Source organism: Onychostruthus taczanowskii, unplaced genomic scaffold (genome assembly GCF_017590055.1).
Source record: "Onychostruthus taczanowskii isolate IOZ18803 unplaced genomic scaffold, ASM1759005v1 scaffold1, whole genome shotgun sequence".
In the NCBI taxonomy this organism is placed as follows: Eukaryota; Metazoa; Chordata; class Aves; order Passeriformes; family Passeridae; genus Onychostruthus; species Onychostruthus taczanowskii.
Window position 1 is genome coordinate 19,219,274 of NW_024496525.1, and position 15,262 is coordinate 19,234,535.

General features: G+C 51.0%; 1 protein-coding gene across 1 annotated transcript in view; it reads left to right on the forward strand.

Annotated features, from left to right (window-relative positions):
• The window catches only part of TMEM63C (transmembrane protein 63C), a 29,690-nt gene that overhangs the window by 8,609 nt on the left and 5,819 nt on the right, over positions 1–15,262 (forward strand). The window contains exons 2-9 of the mRNA XM_041398061.1: positions 9,438–9,552; positions 9,827–10,047; positions 10,380–10,459; positions 11,577–11,664; positions 13,551–13,588; positions 13,814–13,956; positions 14,269–14,320; positions 14,755–14,863. Of these exons, the coding sequence (XP_041253995.1) occupies positions 9,850–10,047; positions 10,380–10,459; positions 11,577–11,664; positions 13,551–13,588; positions 13,814–13,956; positions 14,269–14,320; positions 14,755–14,863 (708 nt within the window). The 5' untranslated portion in view covers positions 9,438–9,552; positions 9,827–9,849. The remainder of the gene's footprint in view (positions 1–9,437; positions 9,553–9,826; positions 10,048–10,379; positions 10,460–11,576; positions 11,665–13,550; positions 13,589–13,813; positions 13,957–14,268; positions 14,321–14,754; positions 14,864–15,262) is intronic.

The window sequence follows — 15,262 nt, forward strand, 5'->3', positions numbered from 1 at the left end:
ATACGTGAGCACCTGCCACACTGGAAGGAGGTTGAAACGGTCATGCCTTGCAGAGCCACATGTCTGCAGCTCCACCTGTGCCTGGGAGAGCTGCCTTCCTTCCTGGCTGCAGCAGCGGCTTTCCTCTCATCTCCCCCAAAAGCTGTGTGGGCCCAGCGACCAGAGGAGAGTGACAACCTGCTCCCTCCACTTCCCCGGACTGCCCTGCATGGTGTGCACCATCAAAAGCTTTCCCTTCCCTTTGATGCACTATTGACTCAAACCGATGTGCTGAGTGCTAATCCCTCTGGCACAGCTGGATGCAATGAGCATGGCTGGATGTGACTGTCACAGCGGCTGCTAGGGCCATCCCCACTTGTGTGACCCACTGCTGCCAGCTCCCATGCTCCCAGGGCAGGGTGATTCATCCCAGTCACATGGTGTCACCCAAATCTGCTCAGAAGCTGGGCAGAGGTGGGAGGAAAGCCTTGTCAAGGCCAAGCTTATGCTTAGGCTTATGCAAGGCCAATGGTTACATTTATGGGCTCCTGCTACAGTCCAAACCTTACTCTGCTCTTGGCACCAAGCACAGCCAACAGAAATGTTTTAGGTCTGCTCTAGGTTTTAGATGCTCTAAAATAATTGTGTGTATATGTGTGTGTGGTGTTATAATACACTATTCTCAGGAAGAAGCTTCTGTGCTTGCAGAGAGGGGAGCTTGGCAGGGCAGGAGTGTTTCTTTGCTTCTGCAGCAGAGTCAGCTGTGGAGGATGTTGTGACTGCTTGAGGATGGGGAGGGGTGAAGAGTGGAGAGGCTGGGGGCAGCCAGGCACCAGGGCATCCCACAGAGCAGCGTGGAGGAAGGTGCACATCTGGATCCAGGAGAAGGGGATCAACAGGATAACTATAGCACTGCCCGTGGGCCCCTAGGGAGCTGTGTGATGAGGGTGCTTGGTGGGAGGGTGCTCCCAGGCCCCTGTCAGCAGCAGCAGGCTGGCATGGAGCAGAGCTGTGCTCAGCAGCATGAGCGCCAGGCCCTTGGTAGCCCACCATGTGTGCTCACTCCACAGCCGTGAGGAGGGCTGGCTGGAGCTCAGCAGCTGAGTGCAGCTGCACAAGGGCTTGAAATGTGCCTGTTTTCTCCACCAAGTCAGCAGTGAGGTCCCTGCCATTCCCAGGTGTGTCATGCTGTCCTGGCCAGGCCAGACACCGAGGTGCAAAGCCACCAGAATTGCCTGGCCCAAACAGTGTGATGCTGGGCTTCCCAGTCTGCATCCTTTCCTGCACAACCCAGCTCCTCTCCTTGCCAGTCTCTTTCCCTCTACCCTCAGGTGGAGTTCTCTCGGGTGATGGCTCCAGGTGAGCTGGCTGCTCCCATGGCTAACAGCCTCTGCAGCTGGTGGCTTTATGAAAGGCATCAGATAAGCCTCCCACAGCTCCCTGCTCCCCAAACAGTGGAAGGGACATGGGGGAGGAAGAGCTGCCTTTTCCCTATTTCCATCATATCTTGTTTCCCATCTCCAGGAACCAAAGTGCACTTGGCCCCTTGTGGCATTGTGAAAGAGCCTGCAGCTCATGGTGACAGCTTCAGTCTGGGCCCTGACCAAGGCACAGCTACTCTGGTTTCTGTACAAGTTTCCACAAGGAAGTGCTTTTCCCAGTGAAGGTGGCACTTTTCTTCACAAAGACCTTAAAATCCTCTGTGTGAACACTGTAACCTGGGGGGCAGAAGAAGCAATCTGCAGTAATTGCCTGACATCCCACCACAGTTTCAGCCTTGCTGAGAGGTATCTTCCTTGGTCTTTAATGCCAAATGGGAGCTGCCTCTGCAGAGTGGGCTGTGTGCATGGGGGCACATGCTGTGGTCTTGGAGCTGACAGGCAGTAAGGAACCTGGAGATACCCTTTCCAGGAAAAGTTCAAGCCCTTCTCTAGGTCTGGCTGCTGCCATGTTCCTCAGTCACACAGGCAGCAGGGGCTGGGAGTTGTTCTCATCAGCATGTACCATCATTAATTAATTGCAAGTGCAGGGGTTGCTCTGGGGACTCTGAACAGCATGCAGCAGCCCAGCATGGAGCAGGGATCTGGTGGTACCAGGGTGTCTCTTTACTGTTTTCCTGAAATACTGTTTTTCTGAATGGACGTGTGTGTGCATGTGTGTGGGTTAGCTGAGAGGCCCGGGATGGTACCCTTCCCCTTTCCCACATGTGAGCTACCTGGGTCTCCATTCCCTGAAGTCAGCTCTGGCTTTGTCATAGTATCATACAAAAGTTTGGGTTGAAAAGGACCTTTAAATGTCTTCTAGTCCAATGCCCCAGCAATGAGCATGGACATCTTCAACTTGAAGAGATTGCCCACAGCCCTATCCGACCTGACCTCGAACGTTTACAGGGATGGGGCATCTGCCACCTATGTGGGCAACTTGTACCAGTGTTTCACCATCCTCAACTTAGAAAATTTCTTTCCTATATCTAGTCTGAATCTACCCTCTTTTAGTTTAAAACTATATCACTACAAGGTCTATTAAAAAGCCTGTTCACATCTTTATTATAAAGCCCTTTTCCTATCTCTCTGCTCCCAGCCATCACCTACCAGCAGCGCCCTGCTCTCTGCTTGGGTTGGTCCTGGTCCAGGTAATCCTTTGTGCTGAGGAGTGTTGATTTAAGTTTTATCAGAGGACAAAAGGTGCATGATTCTCTGGGGAGCTTGCAGCCCCATTAGCTGATGTTTGCTTGGTGCACTGCACACACAAAGTGTGGTGTGAGGGGCTGTGTGCACAGCGGGAGAATGAAATGCAAACCAAATATGGGTTAGAGCCAACCTGCACTGGCAGCTTAGTCAAATGTGGCAAAAATGGCTGGGGGTGGAATAAATAAATTCCGCTCCGATTCTTCCTTCCCAGTCTCAGTGTGCTGGCTCCAGCAGCCTCTGGCTTGCACATGTGTGGAGGAGGCTGGAGAAGCGCTGCTCCCTGCACAGCATCTCCCACGCACTGGCCCAAACAAATCTCCCTGGCTGTAGATCTCACTGTAAGCACTGTTTGCTCACGGTTGCCTGGGGTTTGGCTTTATTCTGCCAAGGAGCACTGCAGCAAGTCAGCGTTGGTCTGCTCAGCCCACAGCATACCTGCAGGAGAAGGGGTTTGTGCAGGTGGCTGTTTGGAAGGCCACAACCATTGTCCTGCAGAGACTCCCAAGAGGACTGGGATGCTTTCTCAATCAAAAATTTCATAGAACTTTGTCTGTCTAAGTGCCAAAAACCTGCCCTGCCTGGTGGTGCTAGGGAAGAAGGGGAGGTCAGGGAGCTGTGGATGATGAGGCAGCCACCACAGGGGCACATAGCAGGAGAGGGGTATGTATTGGTTTCAGGTGAGTCCCTGGGGCAGCTTGACCCTGCACAGGGTTTCCTGAAGGTAGTGGCAACCTGCCAGTCCTAAGTGCAGAAAAACATGCTCAGCTCCCCAAAATGGGGTCAGTCTCAGTCTCCTAGTGCGTTATGTTATTTAGATGAACAGAGTTGGCAAGGCAGATTGGGAATGGTGAAGCATTGGGGGTAGGAGCAGCAGTGCCAAAGGCAGGCTCACCACTGAGGGAAAGGACCTTGCTGTGGGATTTGCACCCCCAGGGCCTGGCGGGGCTCATGGGTTGGCTCTTTGCCCAGCCTTCCTGCCTGGCTGGCAGTGAGTCTGGCTTTGTACTCCTCAGTGAGAGAGCAGTGCCAGAGCTTACTGATAGGGAAGATGAAGTTTATCTGTACCATTTTTAAGCAGGTTTTTCTTAAGCAGTCATGTACTCACATTCATTTTCTCATTGAGTGGTGGGTATGTGGGCGAGATGGAGTAGGATCAATGAAACACGAATTGTCATGACCCCTCCGAGTGATCATGACAAAATTAATATATGAGCAGGTGTTTTTTAACCTGTTAAGGGTCATCTGTTGCTGCACAGTGGCCCTCTGCCTCCAAACCTTACTAACCCCAGCCTCTCTAGCCCACAAGCCATTGTATGGTTCTTCTTGTTTGAAAGATGCATCTGGTTTGCAACAGGCTGACAGAACAGGCTGCTGTATGTCCATGTCCTGCTGGTGATAGGATGGGATCATCTGCTGGAGAGTTGTCTGTCTTGTACCCTGACAGGGTGTGAGCACAGCATTCACACCAGTGTCAATGAGCCCTGCCCAGGGATGCTGCTGCCCCACAGGTGCTCACCTCACAGACCATGAGCAGCCAGATCCTCTCCTTGCTTTTTGGATCTTGAGGCCATTAATCTTAAGAGGGAAGGTTGAAAGGAGAGCTAGGGAGGAATGCCTTGGACTTCTGTGGGGTTTTGGGGGGCTGTGTCTCTGGTCCCATCCCCTCTGTGCTCGTACCCATTGGGGACAGATGTAGCCCATGGTGTGCCTGTTCTCCCATGCACCAAGCTACAGGAATGGAGAGGTCACCATGCCCTGTGGTGCCAAAACTGCCGGGGTGTGTGCTGAGCTCAGCACAGGCTGTTGATGAGCCTTTTCCCTGAAGTCCTGAGGTACTTGGTTAGCCATGCTGAGTAAGTGGCAGTGGCTCAGGTTTCCTGCCCTCCCTGTCACTGCAGTCCTGCAAGGTCAGTCACTGCAGTCCTACAGAGTGGGATGCTGGAGGTTTGCCTGCCTGCCTGGTCCTGTGCACACCAGGGCATGAACCTGATCTCCCTGTTACAGCAGTCGTTGATCTTCCCTTCCACAGCCTGCCCACAATCTACTTGTAATGGAAGAAGGATGTAGAGGCAGTCAGGCAACATAGATGCTTGTTCTAGGTCCGGGTCCTCAGTCTGGCTTTTCTGTGTGGCCACAGACTGCTCCACCATGCCCTGGCTGCCCTCTGGCCAGCCGAAGTCAGTGATCCCATCTGTTCCAGAGTGGGATGCTAAGGCTGGATGAGCGTAGGCATGCTGGGAAACCCAGCTTAGTCATCTCCATGCTCCCAAGACTGTTTTGATGTTTTGCTACTCCAGCTGTCCGTGAATCCCCCAGCAAATGAGTTTGCTGGCAGGATGCTTCAAGGGGAAGACAAATTATGAAAAATTGCATTCGCATAAAAGACATGCCTTATTTTTAATTGGAAATCTGATTCTCTGGATTAGTGCCCACCCAACCAGAGAGAAGAAACATATGCTGATGTATCAACAAAACAAAGAGGGCACTGAATATTCAAGGCAAAGCTTACACGCACTGAAAATGCTTCATAGAAATTATCCAGCAAATCACTTTCAATGGCAAATCTCATGCATTCACTGTGCATTCACAGGCCACAAAGAGGAGAAAGAATTGCTCTACATGTTTTCTGACTTTTTTTCTGACCCTGTTTTAGTATCTTCCCTCTAAGTAAGACCTATAATGGATAGACCATATATCGAGATTTCTGCCTTTATCTTATTGCTTCATTTTCTCACCTGCAACCCTGCACACCCCTGTGTTTCTTGACTTTCTTCTTCTGTTGTCCATTGCTGTCGCTTCTCCAGGACAGTAGCTGCTCTGAGGAACATCTGTCTGTGGTTGGCATCTAGAGGCCCTGCCTCATACACAGCTAATGGGAAGCTGTCCTGACACCTTCTGGAGGTGGCACCCATCCAGCTCTGCTATTCTCAACAGTTTTTGTTCCTTTGGCCTGTAAAAATTGGGAAAAGCACAATGGCAGTGGCGTAGCAGGGAACAGGAACTGGTTTGGTGATGCAGTGGGTTTTGTTGAATCTTTCAGGTACTATTGCAGAGTGCCTTCAACTGAATATTGCAAAGTGCTGAATTTTCTCATTTGTGTGATGTGAAAATTTAGCTTAGGCATTTCAACAATGACTTTAAGTGTGACCTGCAGTGTCCCTGTGGTTTCTCAGTCTGTATACCAAAAAACTTACCTCTCCAACCAGAGGGAGTTTGGACATGTTCTATAGGTCTGAGTTTAAGCTGTTCTTGGTGCATGTGAACAGAAATCTCCTCTCACTGTTTCTGCTGCATGTTGTTCCTCGAACATATACATGATTTACTTTTAGCTGGTTGCCCCCAGTAGTTATTTTAATGGTAATATTGCAGCTATATAATTTGCATAAGCTTTTCTGAGAGCAGCACCATAAAAGGTGAGACAAGTTGGAACAAGTTATCTAGAAAAGTAGTGATTTGGGTATTTAGAGGAGAGTTTCTGTGGCTATCTGGTGATGAAAGGACTGCAAAAGGGCAGGAGAGTGGCTTGAGACCAGGTTCAGAGGAGCTGTGATGACTGCAAAATCTGTGTTTACAGCCTGAGCATGACATGACAGCTCCTTTGAACTCCCTTTGGAGTTAGTTGGAGGTGCTTAAGAGAGTGGGAACAGGGCTGGATTGGGTCTTCAAGTATCTTCTGCTCCTGAAATTTGTCTGTGCAGTCTGACATTGTATGGGCAGATAAATGAGCTGGTTGGGCTGGAAGGGTGAAGGCTTGCATTTGGGAGCTTTCTGGGCAGGAGAGCTGGGGCCAGGAGATACTAACACCATCTCCAGGAGGAACCCATTGCTTTTGGCCGCCAGGAGCAAAATATCGGATATGGGAAAGAAAGGGATAGCAACAAGGACTTGATAGAGAAGTACAACTTGTACTGATCCCTGTGAAAATCCCCCTCACCCTACCATCCCTGACAGGATGTTCCTCCTACAAGCGTGAAGCCGGTGCCTAGAAACAAGCTGCAGGATCTTATTCCTGTGTAGTGGAGTGGTGGTGACGGAGAAAGGACTTGGAAGTTGCTAAGGGTCTCCTTGTTTGTTTGCTGATGGTCTAACAGCTCCCTCAGTCAGAGACACACTCTCCTTGTTAACAAAAAGGCAGTGAATTATTTAGCAGCTGCAAATGCCAGATGGCAGTGGCTCTGCTGCTTACAGGAGGGGGGAGAGAGAGAGACATGCACATGGTGAGGAACAGATTGAGAGCATTGCCATAGCAAAGAGCAGACCCTGGCTAGAGGTCCTGGTGGCCCAGGTGACAAGCAGGAGGCAGGCAAGCCAGGGCAAACAGCTGCTGCTTGCCAGAGTAGCCCCCTCATTTCTTATAGGTCTCTTCTAGAGGTCTCTTGTCAGGGGTCATTACCCTGATGGGACCACGCTGCCCCTGAGGTACAGGACTCCCAGCCATGGCTGGGGGACAGGCTGTGACTGAGGGCACTGCAGGGAGGCTTTGCCAGCCCATCCATTCACCCATGAGGTGGAAGCATCAGCCCCAAGTCTACTGGGATGCCCTTTGGAGAACTACCAGCTTATCTCAAGTGACCTGGCAGTTCTTTTGAGAGTCACACTAATGTTCAGCTGTCCTCGCTTGGGCAGTGATGTCTCCAGACATCACAGTCTGGGCAGATGGATGTATATGTGTGTATGGATAGGGACCTCCAAGGAGAACTGAAGGTGCAGCATGGGCAGGTCTGTAGCAGACACTGAAGCCCATGGCTAGGGTGACATTGCACCATACACACAGGAAAAGGGACTGCCACATGTCTGCATGTCCTGCGGAGCTTGGTGCCTGTAGCTCAGCAGCTTCTGACACCCTTCAAGGCATCTATGCAGGTAATCAGATGCCAGCTTAATATTGTAGTGGGGTGAGATTCTTAAGCTCTTCTGGGTTCATAGCCTTGGTCCAATCATCCCAGCCACTGTTAGGCTTCCAGTGGAGATTTTCCTTTGGGCTTTGGGGTGGAATTTATGCTTCAGAAATGAAGAAAATAGCAGGTCACCTTTTTTTTTTTTTTTTTTTTTTTTTTTTTTTTTTTTTTTTTTTTTTTTTTTTGTGTTTGATTTGGGAACTGCAAGCACCAAGAGTATTTCTTAAATTCTTCAGTCCTCTGGAGAGCTTGGGTTGACAATCCCTTGGGAATCCTCAGTGTCCAGGTTGTCAGAATTTTTTTATTTTTTTTGGTCAACTCTCGTGTTTGAAAACCTCCTTCTTCCTCAGTTTTTTCTTTCCCTGGATGAGGAGGTCAAAGAGAGTCAGTCTCTCAGGCATGCAACATATGCTCCTGCACCAACACTCCTGTCCTGCCCACTCTGGTCAGCTGAGGTTTGAAGGGTTGAGGGTGTCTGGGCTCCTCATGAACTTTGGGACAGGACTAATCTCCTTCTCATGAACTTTAGGACATGATTCCTCAAGCAGCATACTGCAAGGTCTAAGAGAGAGAGGCTGGGGCCACTGCCATGCATATGAAATCAGGCACTACTGTAGTCCCCCATCTGTCACACTGCCACAGCACAAGTAAATGTTTCCCAACAGGAGCAAATCTGTGTAGAGCTTAGGAATATCCCCTTTCTAAGCCAAGTCATTTTCTGTGTACTGTCTCTGTGCTCCCTAAGGAGCTCTCAATTAGGTTTCCTTTGGTGTTGAAGAAGATTTGATCTTGTTGGGTCTTGGTGGCAAAAACTGCTATAAACACTTTGTGTCTCCACATCCCTGGAGGTCCCATCTGTGTTTGTTTGCATTCTCCTCCACCGAGTTTTCACACAGCCTTGGCACTGGTCACGATATCCTGACCTCAATATACTGTGCCCATCATGTCTGCAGGGCAAGGCACTTGTATAGCTCCTTATAAACTTCAGGCAGGCCTGAAAATGTTCTTGTCAGGAGCTCAAGTTCCTGAGAATAGGGATGTAGAGTAATTGTGGCTGGAAGGGCCCCCTTGGAGGTCATCTGATAAAAGCCCTTGCTCAGGGTCAGGCTGGCTTCAAAAATATATTTGGCTGCTCAAGGCCTCCAAAGACTGAATCATCTCACCTCAGCTGTTCTTCTCTCAGAAGACAGCTGTTCTTCTCTGAAGGCCATGCAGCTCTTTGGGCATGAGAAGCAGCTGGCTAAAAGTGTTGAGGGTGACTCCAAAGCACAGAGGCAGGACAGGCACATGAGGACAAGAGACTCTGGCCCGCTTGTCCTCACCCCGTGTTTGTTAGTGTTTGCTGTGTTGGTTCCCTCTGCTCATCTTTGACTGGTGAGTGCAGCAGCCATTTGGTACTGGCCTGTGGCATCCCCATGGGTAACAGACTGCCACGCTGCCTGCTGTAGGGTGCTTGTTCACAGGGGTTCCAGGCACTGCAGGTTTGGGGAGGATCCTCTCTTACCTAAAGCATGGTGGTAGGAAAAGTTTTGGAAACAAGCCACTGTGTTGGCCATTAATTAATCTCCTGCCAGTGAGGACTGTAACCTGTGGTATCAGCTCCTGGGGAGGGTGGTGGGAAGCCTGACATTTAGGGTTTTGAGAAGCTAACTCTTCTGAAGAGATCAAGATATCTTGGGAGGAATAATTCTGCTTAGGTGGAAAGATGAAAGGTAAGTCCTCTAACTCCTGAGTCACACAGAACATGATGCTGAAGGAGAACAGGAGGCTTAGGGGTATTCCATAGGCAGTGGATACCTAGCTGTGGGGAGAGAAGCAAGTGCAGCCCCAGCAGCCCAGTTGTCAATATTATCATTGCTGTTTTTTTCAGAAATTCAAACAAATGCTTCAGCTTCTCATTCCTGCCTGCTGACAACACGAGGGTGGCCATGATTCAACCCAGCTTCCAGGACTGAGGGGCAGAGGTGGTGAGAGACCTGTCTCAGGTATAACAGAGACAACCAAATAGCATGGGGTTTAATGGGGTGGAGAAAGGGCAGGAAGCAGCTGTGAGATTTCTTCAGCAACACCCCCTGCCTTGTGTCAAACAACCTCTCCCTGAGATAGACTGGCACTGGGGAAGCTCTGAGGTCACCAGCCAGTCCTCTCCCCTCCCTACCCTTAGTAAGCTCTTCAGACCTTGATGGAAGGGACCTGGAAGAGCATGGCCCCTTTTCAAACAAAGGCTTCTCCATCCACTCTCCTGCCCCTGTGTTGCAGGCTGAGACCTCACAACGGCGTCGATGGAAAGCACGTACTCGATGGAGCCAGCGCCTGATGGTGCCGGCCTCACCTCGCTGGATGTGCTCATCGTCCTGGACGCCCCGGTGAACAGCACGGAGGAGCAGTGCTTCAGCGCCCGCTCCCGCAGCACCGTCCTGGAGGGGCTGCCCTTTGGTGGTGTGCCCACCGTGCTCGCCATCAACTTCATCCTCTGGCTGGTGAGCGGGCCAGGAGGGAGCCGTACCTACGGGCTCTGCAGCCATGCACAAGTGCAGCCTGTGCAACGGTGCACCTGGCAAACCGGGGAACAGGGATGAGTGCACTGGTGCACCTGGCTGACGGGGGAACAGGGGTGAGTGCAGGGGCCCAAGGGCTGGTCCCACATCATGGGGCAGCAAAGGACACCTGGGCAGCAGTGGTGAGATCACGGAGCAGGAACAGTTTGGGGTAAGAGTTTTGCATGAGCTTGGGCTCATGAGTGAGAAAGCACAAAGGACATCCCATGGGGTGAGACCTTGCAGCAAAACACTTCTCTTTCTTCTTCTTCCAGCTTCTCCTTCTGGTCTTCTCATGTCTTCGGAAAGCGGCTTGGGACTACGGGCGCCTGGCACTGCTGATGGACAATGACAGGTGAGGAGGATGTAACGCTGCTGCAGGTGATGGCTCCATTCTCTTCAAGAGGGCTGGAAGGAAGGCCAGCACTGCGCCATGACATACAGAGTTCAGCAGGTGTTCCTGTCCCTCCTCCCCACTGGGAATGGCCTGACGCCCCCATTTCCGATGGAGACACAGCCACCATCTGCTGCAGGGAGAGGGAAAGCCCAGGCTAGCTTTCATTCCCTCCAGCATTTGGTGACAGTGTTCTTGGTGCCATTGAGGACACTGTTCTGGGAAGGACAAAGAGCTATTTTCAGTGGGGACTGTGCTGCTGCTTCTCCTGCCACTCTCTTGGGATGAATGGGACTGCCTGGTGGAGAGGGCAGAGAGAGATACACAGCAATAACACTGTTCCTCATGTCACCACAGCAACTTGCCTGGCCCATCGTTTGGGCTAGGTGCAGAATTCCACAAAAATTAGCAGTGTTCTGGTAAAAGTAGAGCCCAGACCATATTTCCAGGTGGGCTGTACTACCTACAACAGCTTGCCTGCCAGAGCACAGCTCACCTTGGGCAGCAGCAAAGCATCTTTTTTTGCACAGGCTGGTGCACACAGGAGGGGTCTGTGCAAGGCTGGGCAGCCCACAAGAGTAAGATCTGTTAAAATCCTTCTTCTGCCTTCTCCCCTCCAGCTCCTCTTGGCCTCTCAGTCTGGAGCTGAATCTGGCAATGAATACATTACGTTTTCCCTTCACCAGTGAGATCAAAGGGCAATCAAGATTTAAAATGCAAGCTCTGATTAGATTCCTTTTACTGTAAAACCATTTGAGACATCTGAAAACAGTGGAATAGAAAATATCTGGTTCAACAGTCCCTTGTAATGGAGCTACGGCTCCAGCTCCATGAGCCCATAATGGGTCAGGGCCGCAAAGAAGTCGGGGAGACTTGTTGGTGTGGAGGCAGCAAGATGCAACCCCTTTGTCCCAAGCCCAGAAGTAATCACTGTACCAGCCCCAGTATAGAATGCAGGGAGGGGGGGAGGCATTTCTTGGGCTGCTGTCCTAGGAGGGATTTTTCCAAGGGTGCTTATTCTCTCGTGTCTGCTGCTTCTCTTCTGCCTCACCCCTCCGCTCCTCCCCTCTCTGCAAAGCCTGACATCGCTTTTCTATGGAGAGCAGAGCGAGAAGGAGAAGTCCCCATCAGAGAGCAGCCCTCTGGATGCCGACAACAAGGATGTGGTGAGTGCCAGTGGCTGTGGCAGAGGGAACCTGAGCTGGGCTTGTCCCAGCCAGCCTGTCCTGTTCTTCATCAGAAACCCTGGTCAGAAGTTAAGGGTGAGAAATTAAATCTCCTGTTCAACACTCTTCAGCAGTGGGGAATTCCTGGAAGCTGGAGGGTTTTTTGTCCTGGATTATTTGAGGCATCTATTTTGAATGGCAGTTTGGAGGGGATGCTCCTGTTGGCAAGCATCTCACAGCTGGATGGCTCTCCTTGCAGCTGTGTGGATCCAGTGTGATGCATGGCCAGAGTCCAACTGCATGTCTACAAGGATCTTTCCCACCCCTCAGGATAAAGTCCCCCCACACCACATTTCCTCCTATGCCAGCATGGTGGGGCTTTAAAGTAATCTTCTGTTTCTCTCTAGCACACCAGGCTTGCCTGGAAACAAACACAGACTGACACATGTTGCTGCCTCTTTCTTTTTTGGCAAAAAAAGCTCAAAAATCAATCACTGGTAGGACTATGAAAAAATTTCATGACTAATTAAAGAATCTAGGTAAGAAAGAAGTGAAAGAAGCAAAATCCTTGCAGGTGGCAGGAGGCCTGTTTAAAGGCTCTGTACCAGATGCTTGAGGCAAATGTATATTGCTCATCAAAAAATAAGTGAGAAAGACTACAAGGAAAGCTAGCACACTAAAGAGCAGGTTAAGGGAGATTATTAGAAGTAAGAAGACATCCTTTAAAAAGTCAAACTGTTCACAAATGAGGAAAATCTCAACTCTGCCAGGTTAAGTGTAAAATATACTAAGAGGAGAGAAGAGCAGCTTTGAGGAGAAATTTGTAGAGAGCATAAAAAGACTAGAATCACAAAATCACAGAACGGGTGGAGTTGAAAGGAACCAACATGGGTCATCTGGTCCAACCTCCTTGTTCTAGCAGAGTCATCCTAGAGCACATGGCACAGGATTGTATCTTGAGTATCTCCAGTGAAGGAGACTCCACAACCTCTCTGGGCAATCTGTTACAGTGCGTGGTGCTTTCTTCCAGTCCTCAGGCGCCTTTCCTGATCACCACGACCTTTCAGAGATGACCATGAGCTGCCTTGCTGCGGTGTCCACCGGCTCTCTCAGTAGTCATGCATGCATCCTGTCAGGGCCCACAGACTTGTGGATGTCAGGTCTGCCTAGGTGTTTTCTAACCCAATCCTCCTTCACCAGGGGAAAGTCTGACAACCCATCTGTGTACACAATGGCAGGGAATAAGCTAGTTAGTGCACAAGAACCTAGGTTGTCATGTAGCACTCTACAGCAGTACCATCACAGCACTTGCTAGTGCATTGAATGTTAGGGACTGTCATGGAAGGGGAAAAGGAGGGAGCTCTGGAAGTAGGAGCCTGTTGCAGTGATGCTCCTTAATATTCAGAGGAAGCTGAAGTCCAGAAAGTCACCCCTGAAACAGTGAGTTAATGCTTGACTTCAGCTTCTTCTGCAAATCCTTCTGCAGCCAAAAATATGCACCTGACATTCATCAGGATGGTTGATGTTTGTAGAAAGACTTCCCTGTCCCTTTATACCCCAGCAGACTCCTTGTTCCCACTCACAGAAATTCTCTTGTCACTACTTCCAGGAAGGCCGCATGGTCTCTCAGGGCTGGAAGAGAGATTGTGCTCAGCTTCCCATCAGCTCTTTGGAGTGTGTTTTCCTTGCTTCTCCGGAGGCAGCTGCCTTTGCCATTGGGCTGAGCATTGCTGAGCTGCCTTGGGCACTGCCTCCATTTGCTCAAGCCCCTGGCCATAGGCACTGCACCACCTCTGCGTGTTTCCCCAGCATATGTTGTGACCCAGTCCCTCACTAGGGAGGTGGGGGTAGTTGCTTTCGTCTCATCCTGACTCTTTTCTTTCTAGGGATTCTGTTCCTGGCTCCTTTCTATCTACCAGATGAAGTAAGTGTGTGTGCCTGGCATTATGGTCTTGCCCCACCGCTTTAATGAGATGCAGTTGGAGTGCTGCTTGTGTCCCTCATTCCCTCTGTGCTCAAACCCTTTGTGCCACTATCAGGATGTCATGAGTTGGTGTGGGTTATGGGAGACTGGAGCGAGCCAGTGTTCCCATGACAGGAGGTGGTGGGGAGGACCCACCAGCACTGACCCCCACCTGCCTCTCTCCAGGGATGAGGAGATTCAGAGCAAGTGTGGGATCGATGCCACCACCTACCTGTCCTTCCAGCGGCACCTCCTGGTCCTGCTGATGCTGGTTTGCGTGCTCTCCGTGGCTGTCATCCTGCCTGTCAACTTCTCAGGGGACCTCCTGGGTAGGTGCTTCCCTTGTCACGGGATGACTCGGGAGTGCCATGCAAGCTTCCAAGCCTTTGGGCAAGCATTGTGCCTCTGGGAAAGAAGGCAAAAAACCCTCTGTCAGAAGCCCACATTTGAGCAGGAGCTCACCGTCAGCTGGGTGACAGAGGAGCATAAAAGGGAAAAAGCTGGGAAATTCAGGGCAGTGGGGACTTGGGGCCCTGGGAGATGGAAAAGAAAGGTCCAAAGACCACAGCCAATAATTGCAATATGGACATGCACACTGGACTGGGTTCCCTTAACCTTCTGCTTCTCCTCTTCCTCTGCAGGACACAATCCTACCCACTTTGGCCGGACAACCATCGCCAACATCCCAACTCAGTAGGTGCTCCCACAGGCAGGGGGGCTGTGTGTGCTGCTGTGGTGGGCACTGCTGGGAGCACCTAGGCACAGAACTCACCACAGCCCTGTGCTGGGGACAGGGACATGTCCATGTGAGCAGCACACCACTCACACTGGCTCTCCTGTCTCTCTGTACTACATAGGCACAGTCAGGGCAGCCAAGCCAGTGGCACTGCTCGTTGCACCCCGCTGCTGGCAGAAGTGCTCTTGGGGATGTTGTGTGGCCTCATTTCTGTAGTATCTCAGTCACCAGCCTGGGTGCTGCCCTCTAGTTCCTGGGGTGTCTGACAGCTGGCACAGGGCGGTCCTGCTGGGTGGAAGGGGTGGTCATGGGTGAGATGCTGAGTGCCAGGCTGGTCCCCATGCCACATGCTCATCACAGTGCTCACTGATCCCCACTTCCTCTCTTCCAGAGACCGTCTCCTGTGGCTGCACAGCATCTTTGCCCTAATATATTTTATCTTCACCATCCTTTGTATGGCTCACCACTCTGTCCACCTGGAATACAGAGAGAATGAGAAGGTGAGAAACCACTCCTCCTCCAACCTTGCCTTGCTCAGTGCTGCTAATGGCCAACTTCTTGCTTTGCACAAATGCTGGTCGCAGTAGGTACAGAGGTTTTTAGGAACAGCATGAAACTGGGCTGGCAGGAAAAGGTGTGGCTGATTTTCACCAGCTTCTGGATAAAGTGACAGCCTCGAGACAAATCTCTCTCTCTCTCTTGCTGTCTTGTCTCTTGAGACTGAAGCTCTGCTGTATACATCTGCATGGGGTATGGCATTGTCTGGCTGTGCCCTCAGGGTTTGGGACTAGGCATTGAGGAGATCTGTGCTGACGTGCTTCTGGGGTGGCAGCTGGTGCCCCAGCTTGCTGCTGAGTGGACAGGGTGGCAGCATTATATCGTGCAGATCCCTGCCCATC